A 16,251-nucleotide genomic window follows, 5' to 3' on the forward strand; every position below is an offset into this window, starting at 1 on the left:
TTTCTGTCCCTTGTTTCCCTAGGAGCAAAGAAATTTGTCAGATACAAGCAGAATATTCTACATATTTAATTTGATTGCATTCAAGAACCCTTCCCCCTGAAAATAAGATGTTTTGTTAGATACCTTATGAACTTGTCAACATTTGGTGGTGTTTCTGCTTTCTAATTAAAAATAGGAGTTCTAAAATAAAGAGATGGCTCAGAGGTTAAAAACCCATGCTCCTCTTGCTGGGAGCAATTCCTAGCTAGCAGTCATGTCAGGCAGCTCGTGTTTGTAACTCCAGCTCCAGGGGAGCTGATTTCCCTATTCTTTCATCTTTGGGTGCCTGTGTACCTGAACACATTCACATGATTTAAAAAATATTTATTTAAAATAAAAATGTTTAAGAAATAATAATAAAAGATAAGTGACTTGTCCAGGACAGACTGATGAGCTTCAGTGTCAACTCTTAGGTTCCCGTGACTAAGGTCAAGAATGAAAGTGGAAGATCCCTTGTCAGAAAAATTTGTAGGGATTGGCTCCTTTTCTGCAGCATCTCATTGGTAGTCTTTCAAGGACTAAAATGGTTCCAACTTTTTTTTTTTTTATGATTCCATTTCCTTTGAGAGGCAACAAGCAGTAGACAGTTGAATGCTGTAGTGATATTTTGTTTGTGTTTTAACAAGTAAAGCTTTGCTGAAGATCAGATTGCAGAGCTAAGCCACTAGAGGTCAGGGAGTGGTGGCACACACCTTTAATCCCAGGAATCAGGAGACAGAGGCTGATTAACAGAGAACTCTGTTAGTTCAAGGCCACCCTGGGCCAGGCGAAATTGGTCCAGTCTAAAGGAGAAACAGAGCTCACACAAAGGTGATTCTAGCACTTGGGATCATATGCCTTTAATCCCAGCACTAGGGAGGTGGAGAGAGGAATGATATGGCTATGCAGAGAATGGAATATAAAGCAGGAGGAGACAGAAACTCAGATGCAGCCTAAGGTATGGTGGAGACAGTAGCAGTTTGAGGAGACAATCTGAGGACAGGATTTCCCCTTCAATCTGAGCATTGGTAGAAGCAAAAAGTCTCTCTAATGACTATCTGTACTGCTTCTCTTTATTTCTCAGATTTCATCCCCTAATATCTGACTCCAGATATTATTTTATTATTATTATGAATAATTAGAATTTGTGCTACAAAACATGTCCTGGACCTAAACAGTGTGTAGTCAAAAGTTTTCCTGTCCTGACAGCCCACTCCTCATCCCAGCAGCTGCTTCCAAATTGCCACAGAGACTTAATATTATTTATAAATGCTCAGCCAATGGCTCAGACTTATTATTAGCTAGCACTTATATTTTAAAGTAACCCATTTTCCTTATTTATTTATGCTCTGCCAGGTGACGGTCCTTTTATTAGCATGGCACATTCATTTCCTGCTCTCTCTGCATCTGGCTGGAGACTCCGGACTCTGCTCTTCTTTCACCCAGCATTTTCAGTTTAGCTCTCCCCCCTAAGTTTATCCTATTCAGCTCTTGACCAGCCAGCTTCTTTATTAAACCAATCACAATGACAAATCTTAAGTGTACAAAAAAATTATTCCACAACATTCCACCTTTTTGTCAAATTAAAAAGGAAGGTTTTTACTTTAACATAATAAGATTTTATATATAACAAAACAGTTATTAAGTAAGAATTACAGTTACCATATTCAATCCACTTGTATTTGGCAAATTAGAGAAAAATACACTATTATCTATCTTATTTTGGTGAGTCTGAAATTTTATATCTAATTTACCTTTTTATCATAACTAAGAAAAACTGTAATTATAGCTATTTAGTCTTCAACTCCATCAAAGACCCCAGGAGGATAAAGTGTTACCTAATGACAGGGGCATCAGGCTGACTGGACAGTCACCCAAAGTTTCTCTGAAATGTTAGGGCATCCAACTCTGGCCTATAGGCCTAGCATATCTGACAGACTTTCCTGTGAAGCAGGGAATTCTGAAGAACTGTCCTACCTTGTCTTGACAAAGTTTGACAGTCATTTTTTTTAATTCATGAGATTTTATTCAAACTATAATGTAAGTATTCAGTCCAATATCTTATATAGTCAATATCACACAAATATGCATCATTTCCTTTAATGCTAGAAATATAATTTACATATGACATGGTCTTAATGAAGATGATGAGAAATGATCTGCTCATTAGAAATATTTCAAAGAAAAGTGAGAAGGAAAGCATGATCCTACATGCCCTACATTCCTTCTCAACTTAAAACGGGACGCCATTTCTTTTCCTTGCTGCTGCTGCTTTTTTTTTTTTTTTTTTGAGTATAGCAAAAGTTTATTTATTTGGGAATAAACTCATAATAAAAGGTAGCGATCTGCAGTCCTCTGCGTGCACTGGGAACTGGGACTGAATCCAGCAGAAAAAAGAGGGTCGTGCAAGCTTTTCATCTGCACTTACAGTACATGAGACCACACCCAAAATGGGCGGGTATCTTAAAGGTTACTGGCTGAAAGAATTCCCACAGCACCTCCTCCTTTTGTCCAAATAAGAAAGTTCTAAGCCTAATACAAAAGTATATACAGTAAGAACAAATATCAAATATTTTTCAGGGAAAAGAGGCAAAAACATACATTAAAAATTAGAATTACAACCAGCATGAACAACATCAAACAAGAAACATATGCTAAATGTTTTAATAGTTATCCTATCCTAAAGAGTCTAAATCTTATATTAAAAATGGCTTGACTAAGTCATGTGTAGAAAGTAGTTATGAATATCTAATCTTCAACCCCATTAAAGACCTGAGAAGGGAGATAAGATTACCTGAGTAAACAGGAAATGCGATCAAGAAACTTCCAAAAGGTGCAGAAATGACAGAGACAGCCGCCTGAGCCATCCCAAAGTGTCATTTGGAGAACTGTCTTACCCTGTCTTTGTAAGGTATAGCAGTTGTTTTTACTTGTCCAGTCTGGACATCATGCATTTTGTCTGTAGTCAGGGTAGAAGCAGTTCTTTGTCCAAAGGCCAGCTTTGCCCAAATGAAAACAAGCTCCAACTGGAGTGTCTTCAGTGCCCAACATTCTCTTGGGAATAGATCGATGCTGCCAGGAGCAATTGTGTCTCATGTCAACAGAATCCTAAGTTATTTAAATGCCATGTTATACAGTTCTTTGAAGTATTTAAAGATTACTTATCTATAAGAAATAGAATCTTTATGCATGTATAGAAACTGACTAGTCTAACTATAAGTATGATAAACATGAGTAACTATTTTCCTGTAATTCTTAATACCTATATAACTTAATATGGCTTCATATTAATAAACAGTCTTTAAACAAATGTTCAGCAAATGAGGACAGTGACCTCGGAATGTAAACTATACACACACACACACACACACACACACACATATAATCTTGATCAGAGGTAGAAATGTATACTGCAGTATGATAAATATATCCTAAAATTATATCAGTATACAAAATATCTTAAGCAGATGTAGAAACATGCATGCATACTATATGACAAAATAACTTTGCATAGGTGCACAAATGTTGTAAATAGAAATAGGAGCATATTCAATATAACAAATATAATTTGAATTTGTATCAGTATACAAAAATCTATACCAGTGTAAATTGTCTATAAATAATAGCTCACAAGTAATACACTAATCTACCTATTATCCCATCCCATCCAATCCCTTTTATTTTTTTAAAGGATTTCTGAGCCTACTTCATTTCTACCCCCAACTCTATACCACTTATAACCAACCCCAAATAGATGTCTCTAACCCTGAGGTTAGAGACAAACTTTGTTGGGACAAGGGATGTCGTTTTCTAGAATTACTTCCAGCTGTCATGGGGCAATGTTATTTCTATGAGCTCCTGTAAAAACTAAAATGATAGTTATGTTTCAAGATTACTGTCTGGTACAATTGCAGATAGTCTCTGAGTCATCAGTAGGATTTTTCTGAAAATTTTTTTATTTTATTTTAAAAAAAAAACCCTTTTTATTTTACATACTAATTCTAGTTCCCAGTTCCTCCCCTTTCCCCTTCTCCTCCACTCCCTCTCCCCTCCACTCTCCTTCCACTCCTCAGAGAGGGTAAGGCACATTGCTTTGAGGAAGGACCAAGACCCTCCCTACTATATCTAGACTGAGCAAGGTATCCCTCCAAATAGAATGGGTACCAAAAAGCTAGTACAAGTAGTAGGGATAAATCCTGATCCTATTGCCAGTGGCCCCACAGTCTGCCCCAGCCATGCAACTGTCACCCACATTCAGAGGTGCTAGTTTGGTCCTTTGCTGTTTCCTTCTCTGTCTAGCTAGAGTTGGTGAGCTCCCATTAGCTCAGGTAAGCTGTTTCAGTGGGTGTCCCCATCATGGTCTTAATCTCTTTGCTCATATTATCACTCCTCCCACTCTTCAACTGGACTTTGGGAGCTCAACTCAGTGCTCCACTGTGGGTCTCTGCCTCTTTTTCCATGAGTTGCTGAATGAAAGTTGAATGGTGGCATTCAAGATGGTCATCAGTCTGACTGCAGGGCAAGACCAGTTCGGTCACCCTCTCCTCTATTGCTTAGGGTCTTAGCTGGGGTCATCCTTGTGGATTTCTGGGAATTGCTATAGTGCCAGGTTTCTTGCTAGCCTCATAATGGCTCCCTCAATCAAGATATCTCTTTTCTTACTCTCCATATCTGTCCTTTCCCCAACTTGACTATCCCATTCCCTCAAGTTCTACCCTTCTCCTTCTCCCCTTCTGCCCTCTCTTCTTTTGCCACCTCTGTACTCCCAGTTTTCTCAGGAGATCTTGTCTATTTCCCCTTGCCAGGGGGATCTATAATATGTTTCTCTAGGGTTCCCCTTGTTACTTAGCTTCTCTGGGATCGTGGACTATAGTCTCATTATCCTTTGCGTTACAGCTAGTATCCACTTATGCATGAGTACATAGCATGCTCATCTTTCTGGGTCTGGGTTACCTCACTCAGGATGTTTTTCTAGTTCCATCCATTTGCATGCACATTTCAAGATGTCGTTGTTTTTTTACTGCTGTAGTGCTCTAGAAAATGCAATCAAGCAGCTTCCAAAAGGTACAAGAAATGCGTAAATGTGCCACATTTTATTTATCTACTCTTCGGCTGAGGAGCATCTAGGTTGTTTCCATGTTCTGGCTATTACAAATAATGCTGCTGTGAATATAGCTGAACATATGTCCTTCTAGTATGATTGAGCAGCCTTTGGGTATATGCCCAAGAGTGGTATTGCTGGGTCTTGAGGTAGGTTGATTCCCAATTTTCTGAGAAACTGCCATACTAATTTCTAGAGTGGTTGTACAAGTTTGCATTCCCACCACCAACTATGAAGGAGTGTTCCTCTTACTCCACATCCTCTCCAGCATAAGCTATCATTGGTGTTTTTGATCTTAGCCATTCTTACAGGTGTAAGATCAAATCTCTAAGAAAATAGATAATATATGTATTGCTTAATAAATGCCCGTTTAACTATTACTCTACTGTAGTTTTAGTGCCTGCTGTGGCTTGATTTGTTTATAGACATTTTTATTGGGAGTATTATTATTAATGAGTAAGAGAAAAGAAGGTATTACAGAAGTATCGTGTGTCTTTGTTGCTGAAAATCTCTGTGAATCAGAGATGGCCTCACTCTTCAGACAGAAATATCAATAAATGAAAGTACCTGATACAATTATATACAAATGAGTTGGAAAGATTTACAAGATTAAGAGTGTTTCAGTTCTGGCCTAGGAAGTCCCTTGGAAGAAGTGAGTATTGAGCCAGGTATTAAAGGAATTAGTAGATGAGAGAAGACTTAAATATAAAAGAGCAAGACATTTAAACAGTTGTTCTTTGGGGACTTCGTTAGGATGGTAGACCAAACACACTTTAGTTTCTCTTCTCACGGCCCATTCTAACTATTGGGAGAACCAAAGGGGAATACATTCTTCAAAGATGAGAGATGCTCCTACATTTCTCAACAAGAAAGGCCAGTACTATCTTCTTTTCCTAGTGCATAAATGGCTGTGGGGGAGTCCCAGCTTAGCTCACATGCAGGGCCTGCCTTTGCAGCTGAAGTGGAAGTGCCTCTCTCTCATGGGGGCCTGGTAACCCTTGGGAGGAGTGGAGGAAAGAGTTAGCATTACTGACGTTAGCTCTGCTCCACAAGAATGGAGCAGAGGAGCCACAGCTTCTTTACCTTTTCCTGCCTGTACCCTGAAAATAGGGCAAGGAATGGTCATTCCAGAGGTCATGCTAGTAGGTATGGAGGCCTGAGGCCGTATTCCTGTATCATCAAAACTCTAAATTTAGTACTTTCAGATCAAGGAGAGGTGTGTTATCTAAAAGACAAGGATGATTTAGGCTGGGAAACAACTTAGCCGGTCAGGTGCCTACTATCCTAAGGACCTAGCATCAGATCTTCAGTACCTACATAAAAAACTGAATGTGATGGTTCATATCTGTGAGCCCAGCATTGAGGGTTGAGCATAGATGGATCCCTGGAACTTACTGAGCAGCCCTCCTAACCTAATCAGTGCGCCTCAGATTAAGTGGGAGATCACCCAGTTGAATAAAAGTTGGAATGCAATAGTGGAATACATTTGTTGATATCTCAGCAACGTATATACATATACCCTAAACAAAACAGCGGAACCCAGCTCCAAATGGTTTATAAATAAGAAATGCTCAGAAAACAATTTATGAAAATTTAAACAACATTGTCTGAATTTAGACATTTGACTTTTATACTTATAATCCCAGCACTTGGGAGGTGAAGGCAGGAGGATTACCAGTTCCAGGCCAGCCTGCTTTGAATAGTAAGACACGACATTTAAAAAAAAAAGTTCCCAAATTAAATTTAAAAAAATATGTTAAGTACAGACAAGAATAATGGAGTTATATAAAGATCTGAATTCAGTGACTTTCTTACCAGGGTTCAGTATCCATTACTTAAGCCTTCAAGAATGTCTGGCTAGATGTGTGGATATATTAGTTAGGTTGTTGTCAAAACCAGTTTGGGGAATAGGATGTGGTGCATGGAACTGCTTGCACTGTGCATTTGAAACCCTCTTAAACTGTAAATTTGTATCTTTAGTTGCTTTTAATTGGTAAAACACTACATCTTCATCTTAGAAGTTGTGGTTCTTTTTCAGTTTTTATTGTCACCAACGTATGTTGGCCTTTGTTTCGATGCTGCAGATTTAGCAGTGAAAGCCTCCAAGGCAGCGTAGATCTGGCTCCATGTTGTCTACAGCAGATTGCATCTGTACCAAAACAAGTGCCTTTTAACCAGTGTCCTTATTTTCTGTGCCAAATCTGTTCTCTATTTATAGATGGAATTAAATTGGGTACTATGAAAGTTGAATGAAATGTGCAAATGAGCCTTTTCATGGTAGTATCTGTGTTTTAGGAGCAAGCTACTGGGAGTATAAAAACCTGCAGGGATGCTGGGCTGAAACTCTTCTCTTAGGAGCTATTCTCCAGTGGAATAGTGGTCCCACACTTGAGTCCTCAGCCTCTGCTTGTCAGTGGATGCTGTGACTGGGATTAGGAACTGTTCTAAGTATCATGATCGTAATTCATTCTTGCCTGTTGTAATTCTCACCCTGTAAAGGTATTAATTCTTAAAATGGGGTGAAGAACTACTTTGTAATAATATGTTTTTATAGATACACTCAGTGTTTCAGATCTGCAGGCACAGAGTAGTAAGACCTGTAATTACATGTCATGTGTCTTCTCATCTCCAGATGCAGCACTAACTTTTTAACACATGCTTCTCATCAAGACCTGGGCGCTGAGGTGGGGTGGGGGAGAAGTATAAGAAATCGTGTCCGTTGAGTGCTTGATATTGTGGTTTGTTTCTGTTTGAAAAGCCATCTGATATAAACGACAGCAAGTAAAGGTTCCCAGAAATCTTAGTTCATGAAGCCATGTAGAATAAAAGAGAGACAGGGTTAGAATTTGATATAGTTGGTATGTTGGTAATTCTTTGTGTGTTGTAAGTACGTAGTGGGGGTGTTCTTACAGTAGACCCATGTTTTATTATAAAATCATTTCATTTTGTTGCCCCAAATAGTCTTCCTCCCCCCTTTGCCCTACATGTTAGTGATTTTCTTTCTTTCTTTCTTTCTTTCTTTCTTTCTTTCTTTCTTCGAATTGGAAGCTAAAAATGGAAGGCAATAGAAGTAAGGTTGCTTTGCTCCTCCTCCAGAGCTGTTAAACAGGGAACGTGAGGACTTTGTATTATTCAGAGCTCTTGGTCACACGCAGTGCAGATCCAGTTTAAATTAGCGTAAGTTAAACGCTGATCATTAGGAGTGTGCTGGCTTACAGAATCAGAAGGTTTGATTGAGAATTCCAAGGCTTTTTGTCTCTGGTTGCTTTCTACATGTCCCTGGTTAGAGTTATGGCTACTACAACTTTATGTTGCAGAGAAAAAGACATTAATTTACTTACCCACTCCTCTCCAAATTTTTTGTAAGATTTATTTTAATGTATTTATGTGTTTGTATGTAGGTGCTCACAGCCCCGGATTATATCCTTTTCAAGGAAGAACTTCCAAGTTGTCCTGGTTGTCATCTGTGGACCAGTCAGTTAGAGAAGGAATAGACTATCATAGCATAGTCTTGGTTGTATCTTTCCTATCTGGGGACCAGTATTGAGTACACAATCTCCTAATCTCCTTCACACCATTTCATCCATGCAATAGCTATTTATTTTAAGTTGTTTGGGGGCCTGGCAAGATGACTTAGCAGGTAAAGGCACTTGCTACCAAACTTGATAACATGCTTTAGATCACTGGCCCACATGGTAAAAGGAGGAAACCACTTTCCACAAGCTGTTCTCTGGCATCCATACTTCAACCTTGGTACATGTACATACATGCAGCAGGCACACACACAGAGACACACGGTAGAATTAATAAATTTTTAAAAGTTATTTGGGGACTGGGAAGCTGACCTAGTGGGTAAGAGTACTTGCTGTGCAGGAATGAAGACTTGAATTCAAATGCCTAACATGCTTGTGGAAACTGGGAGTGGCTTCTTGGCTTGTTATCCCTCTATTGGGGGAGAGAGGTGGATTCTGAGAGAGACAGGTAGATTCTGGGAGCTTATTAAACAGCCAGCCCAGCAGAAAACAAAGCAAAAAACATGGTGGAGTTCATGTTCAGTAACAGTGTCTTAAGGGAATAAGGCAGAGAATAATTGTTAGAATTAGTTAGTAATAAAACCCAGAGTCAGATATTGGGGAGTGAAAGCTGAGGGATCAGAGAAGCAGAGCAGCCAGACACTAGTTCTTACCTCTACCTCAGACTAAAGGGGTGATCTTGTCTCTATAAATCCTCAGACTGACTGCATACTTAGACTGAATCCTCAAACTATATCTCAGACTGAATCCCCCTTGCACTGTCATCCAGCCACACAGCTCTTGAGTACCCAAGAACGCCTGATGACTCCCAAGAATGTACAGTTCTTCCTGGCTTCACACTCGATCTCCACTGCTTTCTAGCCTCGGAGCTCTGGAAATTCCACTTAGCCTCAGTATGCTTCTTACTTCTCACAATAAAATGAGAATAAACTGTTTCTGCCTGATAGTTGGTAGGGTTTAAAGGACATAATCCACATAGAGGACTTAGAGTTGGGCCTTCAGTACTTCAGTGTATGTATATACATCTGCAGTCATTCTTAGTTATTCTTACTGGTTTTTTCTTGAATTTCTTTCAGAATTTGATGTGTATCTTTGTTCAAGTAAACTTTCCCAGATACACCCAACTATAAATAATCATTTTAAAGTCATTATGTATATAGGTGTTTTACCTGCGCTGTCTGTGCACCACTCACATGTAGTGCCTTTGGAGGCCAGCAAAAGGTGTCGGGTCCCCTAGAACTGAAGTTACAGACAGTCGTGAGCCTCGCTGTGGGTGCTAGGAACCAAGCCTGGGTCCTCTGGAAAAGCCCCTAGTGCTCTTAACTGCCGAGCCATCTCTTTATCCCCACAAACAATCCATCCATTAATGAAGCCATCTATCCATTCCTTAAATTTTTAAAGACTTGCTTAAATATTAATTGAATGCTTTCTGTGTGGTATAAGATATAAGACTACTCAGAGGAATACAGAACCTAATGAGATCCTGTAGGAAGGATAAGAGAGATCAGAGGTGTATAAAATGTCTATATAGTACATGTTTATTGAGCCATCTGCAGAGGATCTGGGTATTATGTGAGAACATGAGTTCTAAGCGTGGTGTCATAATGACTGACTCTGGTGAGATAGCAGAGTTTTAGTACTTAACCATTGCCAACATGTCTGTCGAATGTAAGAATTTACCATATAGGAAGGTCAGGGTTTTGGTGGGTTCTTACAGGATATTCTGCCTACCTCTCAGGAATCTTCCATATAACACCTTGGGCTGTGTGTCTTAGTTAGGGTTTCTATTGCTGTGAAGAGACACATGAACATGGCATCTCTTATAAATTATATATATATAAATAATTGGGGTGACTTACAGTTCAGAGGTTCAGTCTATTGTCATCATGGTGGGCCATGGCCACATGCAGGCAGACATGGTGCTGGAGAAGGAGCTGGAAGTTCTACATCTTGATCTGCAGGCAGCAGGAAGTGAACTGTGACACTGGGTGTAGCTTGAGCATAGGGGACCTCAAAGCCCACACCCACAGTGACACACTTCCTCCAACAAAGCCATACCTCCTAGTAGTGCCACTCCTTATGGAGAACATTTTCTTTCATGTGAGTGTAGGGTAACTCTACAGCACTCAAAACAGCAAGGGCAGTGCTTGTTTTAGTCCCCAGTGCTCATTCTGGCCCGTTACATGAAAACATAATCTAAACAAAGAAGAGGAAGACCTATTAAGAAGGTCACTCTTCCCATGTACCTTAGGGATATTGTAATTTGATGATTCTTAATGTCTGTGAAGCCATCAGACTTACTAATGAATGATGTTGGCTTAAGTTCAAAGTGAGGATTTAGGGAACTTCATATTCTGTCCTTTAACATTAGTCATACCATGGCAGTCATCATGGGGTGAATGAAGTGATTTCTGTCTCAGCCCATGTAGATGTTTCTCCCATGTGTCTGCACATTTCTGGCACAATAAGTACAGATTCTCCATTAAAGTCCACATTGGTACTAAAATTCCAGGGTATGATTTCATAACTTTAATCATGTGTTTTCAAAACTGCCCAACAGTTTTAATTCTGAATGTCTTATAGCAAGGAGCAAGGACCAACTGTGGAGAGAAAGAAGAAAGGAAAAAGGAAAAATGAAACCACTGTGGAGAGTTTAGAGCTGGATCAGAGTTTGCCGAACTCAACCCTGCGGAGTCCTGAGGAGCCCACCGAGTCTACAGACAGTCAGGTATAGCTGTGACTGGGGACCTGCTTGAGGTTATGTGGTCTGGACAAGTCTTGACATTTACTCAGTGCTCCTCCGTGTCTGTCCCCAGCTTACTGTCCTTACACACAGGCCCGAGCTGCACTTGTACTGTCTTGGTGGGTGAGCACATAGACCACTCACAGGCTATTTCCCAAGTCCGATAGTTACATTAATAAGTTCTCAGAAGTTAAGTGTGTTTGCTTCTCATAAAGTAGCATATCAGTCTTCAGAGGCAGTTGATGTGGAAAATTAAGTTATGAATCAGGCTAGGTAAGGTAAGAGACCTGTTTTGGGATGTAGTACTCAGAGTGACAGGCTAGTATATACTGGACGTCCTGCTTCTCATTGCTGGCAAAGTCATAGGTATAGTATATACCAGAATAATAAGGGAAGTTTCCAAACATGGAAACAAGGAGTTGCCCATCTAACTCATTGCTTTGGAGCCTGTCCTGGAACTAGCTCTTGTAGACCAGTCTGACCTTAAACTCAACAGAGATTCTGCCTCCTGAGTGCGGGGATTAAAGGCATGTGCCACCACCATCCAGTGTCTAACTCAGTTCTTAATGCAGAGTGCCCTTGACACTGGTGGGGATGTTCTTTTCTACGTTGAGGATGGGATAATAGATTAGTGTGAGCTTACTCACACTAATAATAATAGTGAGTAATAGAGTAAATACTTGTGAGTTATTATTTATAGGCAGTTACATTGGTATAGATTCTTGTATATTGATTCAAAGTTAAATTATATTAATTAATGTATGATATTGATATATATTTATCATATTGCAATGTACATTTCTACCTCTGATCAAGATACTTATACATTGTTTACATTTTGAGGTCATTGTTCTCATTTGTTGCGCAATTGTTTATTGTATGATATTCTAATATGAAGTCTTAGTCTTTAAGTTATTTAGGTATTAAGGATTATAGATCAGTAGTTATGTTTGTCATGCTTATGGTTAGACTAATCTGGTTCTTTAGATACATAGACATTATATTCTACATAGATAGTTAATCTTCAACCACTTCAAAAAACTATAAAATATGACATTTAAATAAGTTAGGGTTCTGTTGAAGTGAGACACAATTGCTCCTGGCAGCACCAATCTGCTCCTGAGAGAATGGTGAGCACCAAAGACACTCCACTTGGCAAAACTGGCCTTTGGGCAAAGAAATGCCCATGTCTCAACCACTGACAAAATACATAGTATCGGAAAATGGATAAGCAGGACTGTCAAATCTTGCCAAGACAGGGTGAGACAGTTTTGTTTTGTGGCGCACGCCTTTAATCCCAGCACTCGGGAGGCAGAGGTAGGCGGATCTCTGTGAGTTCGAGGCCAGCCTGGTCTAGAGAGCTAGTTCCAGGACAGGCTCCAAAGCCACAGAGAAACCCTGTCTTGAAAAACCAAAAAAAAAAAAAAAAAAAAAAAATTTCTGCCTTTGAAAATGGTCTGTCAATTATTCTAGGCTTTAGCCAAAGTTGGTTGCTTCAATGTTGCAAATGACACTTTGGGGGATTGCCCACATAGCCAATTGTTTCTATCATTTCTTGTACATTTTGGAAGTTGCTTGATTGCACTTCCTGTTTACTCAAGTAATACTATTTCCCTTCTCGGATCTTTGATGGGGTTTTAAAGACGAGATAATTGTAGTTACTTTCCTCTTATGACTTGGCCAAGTTATTTATTATACAAGACTTAAACTAATAAAGATAGGATAATTATTAAATATATTTGTTCTTATTGTATATAATTTTGTCCTAGGCTTTGAACTCTCTTATTTAAACAAAAGGGAGAGGTGGTGTGAGAAGTCTTACAGCTAGTGTTTACCCACCTACTGGGGCGTGGCCTCTTATATATGCTGATGCAGAGCCTCTTTTCCTGGCCTCTCCCTCTGTTCTGGTTGCAGATTTCAGTTTTCTAATCTCTGTTCCAGAAGAGGATTCTGATTTTTGAGTTTACCCCTAAATAAATAACCATCTATTTCTCAATTCTGAGCTAGCGTGGGATTTCTTTTAAGCGACTCATCTTCACTAGGACTTGAGTCTAACATTTGAAAGTACCATTTCCTTTGCTATCCACAGCAGTGTATCTGAACTGGAACATCATTCAGAATTAGACCATGCTGGTCGGCCCCTTGAGTTTCTCATTAACATTCACTCTAGGCAGGCGTTGGCTTGTAGCATCCTGGTCTTCATAAGTTAGAGTGTCTACTGTCAAAGCAAAAGTCACCTCCCAGGCTATAAGCTAGAACTAGGGGCTGTTAGGCAACCGTGCTGGCAGGAAAGCAGCCATATTGAGTTGACAACATTTGACGAGTTAAAGTTTTGTGGGATGGTTATTTCTAAATAGAAAAGGAGAAGTTTTGTGGGTTTTGTTTTTCTAAAGAATCCCTCAAATGGCATTAGACTTCATAGAGATGATAAAGTGAAAAAGCAATAGCAACGTAGTGCTTACAGAATGTCTTAGAAGAAAAAGGAACTGAGGTTCTACTTGTTTTGTTTGGGCTGTTGTATTTAAGATTAAGTATATGGGGACATGCTCCCCATGACTAGTTCCCTAAAATGTATGTGCTGCTTGGAGCCAGTGGTAGGTGGGGCTGGACATCCTTGCACTGCTTTACTGTGTGTGCTGCCTTACAGTTTTAAGCTACTTGTTAGGGGACACCTCTTTCCATATGACTTGTTATTTTGTCACACTGAAGATATCTCCCTGTTTTAACTGTATGAGAGTCTCAGTCTAGATCCCAATAAAATCTGTATTAATTTGTATTAATTTTCTCACAGTACATTCTTAGGAGTTGGTGGCTAAGTGAATTTGAAAAAAAAAAGTAAATAAAAACTAGAAAATCTGAGTGGACCTCAAAGACAGAATTCAGAGGTTACCTCCCATCCCTGTTGCTTAGGACTAGATGCCCCAGAAAGGAAGAAAAAAACACCACTGCTGTTCGTTGATGACTAAAACACATCTCTTAGTGGATCGGGCAATTCAGAGGTTGTACCATCACTTTATCTCTCACCTAGCTAGATCCCATGCTCTATGAATTTAGTTCTTAAAAAAGTATAAGATTCCTTTTGGAAGTTGAGAAACTTGTGCTTGTCCTGTCACTAGATGTAGATGATATCTGTGGAGAGTTTTCCTTTTGACCCACAGCCACACTGATAAGTGTGCTTGTTCTGCAGAAACGGCGCTCAGGACGACAAGTAAAGCGCAGGAGATACAACGAGGATCTTGACTTCAAAGTGGTGGATGACGATGGGGAAACAATCGCTGTCCTGGGAGCTGGCCGGACATCTGCGCTCTCTGCTTCTACGCTGGCCTGGCAGGCAGAGGTATAGCCTTTGTATGATCTTGGCTGAAAAGTCATGCTGGCCTACTTGAAAGAGTTTAATGGCTCTTCACTAGAGTATAAGTTAGATTGCCTTAACCAGTGGTAACCTTTCAGATGGTGTAGACTCCTCATTCTCAACAGCACCCACACGATCACTCTCCTGGTTTCCCCAGATAGCCCTGTTGTTGCCCTCCAGCCGCAAAGCTTGCCACCTCATCTCCATCTACAGCCTTGGCCTGTACTGCCCTGCTTTCATGCTCTCTGCCAAGACTTTATATAAGTGGGCCACCCTCAGTGAAGTCTCACAAAACATGATCTCTGTAGAAAGGTCTTTCCTGCCTGTTTCATCTAAGCTAGATCCCCGCTTCTCATCCCAGCAATTGTTTCTTATTTCCTTCATGATATAATCACAACTTATAATTTTATTGGAATGTGTGTTCTCTAAACTTTTTTTTTTTTAAAGAATCAGGAGGGCTCTCATTAAATACTGTAGCAGCCCTGAATTTATTTCGCATAGTCCTTTTATACCCAAAGCAAAAGAGGGAAACAAAAGACTTCCTTACCATGGTTCAAAGAACAAACAAAGCATAATCACCTCCCTAATTCACAAAATATCTAGAAACCATGCCTTTTGCATGTTAACATCCTGTTATTTGGCATGAGGAAGAAAACATCTATTGACCATACCTTTGGCCAGACGTCCTGCAATTTGGCCTTGAGGAGTAAGAACAAGCTTGAACTCTCTGACCTTAAGTCAAGATGGAAGTCACTGTGGACTCACACAATTCTCCATTTAATTTTTTAATACCTTTGCTTCTGACATAGGACGACTGTGCCTATCTTAGGTTGTCTTTTCAACCTTCCAGACTTGCCTATCACTGGTACACACATTCCACCATGCGTGTCCTGTCTTAAATTGACTGGAGGCAAAAAGATCTTGCCCATCTTTGACAACCAGCCTCTGGAAAATTTTAAATGAGGATGTGGAGATTAACTCCATGCATCTCTGAATCCTCTTTCCACTGAGAGTTCACCAGTAACTCAATAATCACAGGCAAGCAAATAATGCCTAGCAATACATATACTCCTAAGGCTTCAATACCTCCCAGTAAGGGAGTAAAGGAGACTGAGGTGAAATGGCTTTTAAAATTGCTCCAGGGTGTCTTTAGCAGTTTTAGCTGCATCAAATTCCAAATTAGCCTTTTTAATTGAACCAACTCTAAGAACTCATTTCCATCGTGCCAAATTCCTCTCAAATGAGCTCTAACCTCTTTCTATCCAGTAACACTTTCATTGTGAACAGAAGAGATAACAAACATTAACAGGTTAACAACATAATTCTAGTATAAGTATTAATAATGGACACACAATTGGTTAAATTACAATTCTCATAGTTCTGATTCATTCAAGGGAGAAGAACATGTTTTTGTGGTGGGTGAGGTATGAGCAACTCCAGAATTCTGAACCTTTTCCTTACTCTAAAATTCAATGAATTTGTGCTACCAACTTCCAACGATGTT

The 16,251-nt window shown here is 39.7% G+C and overlaps 1 protein-coding gene across 3 annotated transcripts in view; it reads left to right on the forward strand.

Moving 5' to 3' along the window:
- Nucleotides 1-16,251, forward strand: part of Chd6 (chromodomain helicase DNA binding protein 6) — a 158,190-nt gene that overhangs the window by 48,155 nt on the left and 93,784 nt on the right. For all 3 annotated transcript variants that reach the window (XM_041670129.1, XM_041670131.1, XM_041670130.1), the window contains exons 4-5: nt 11,236-11,380; nt 14,583-14,732. In XM_041670129.1, coding sequence (XP_041526063.1) covers nt 11,236-11,380; nt 14,583-14,732 — 295 coding nt within the window. The remainder of the gene's footprint in view (nt 1-11,235; nt 11,381-14,582; nt 14,733-16,251) is intronic.

The sequence above is a fragment of the Microtus oregoni genome, unplaced genomic scaffold (genome assembly GCF_018167655.1).
Source record: "Microtus oregoni isolate MIOR12 unplaced genomic scaffold, Mior012 000020F_ref0000438, whole genome shotgun sequence".
Taxonomy (NCBI): domain Eukaryota; kingdom Metazoa; phylum Chordata; class Mammalia; order Rodentia; family Cricetidae; genus Microtus; species Microtus oregoni.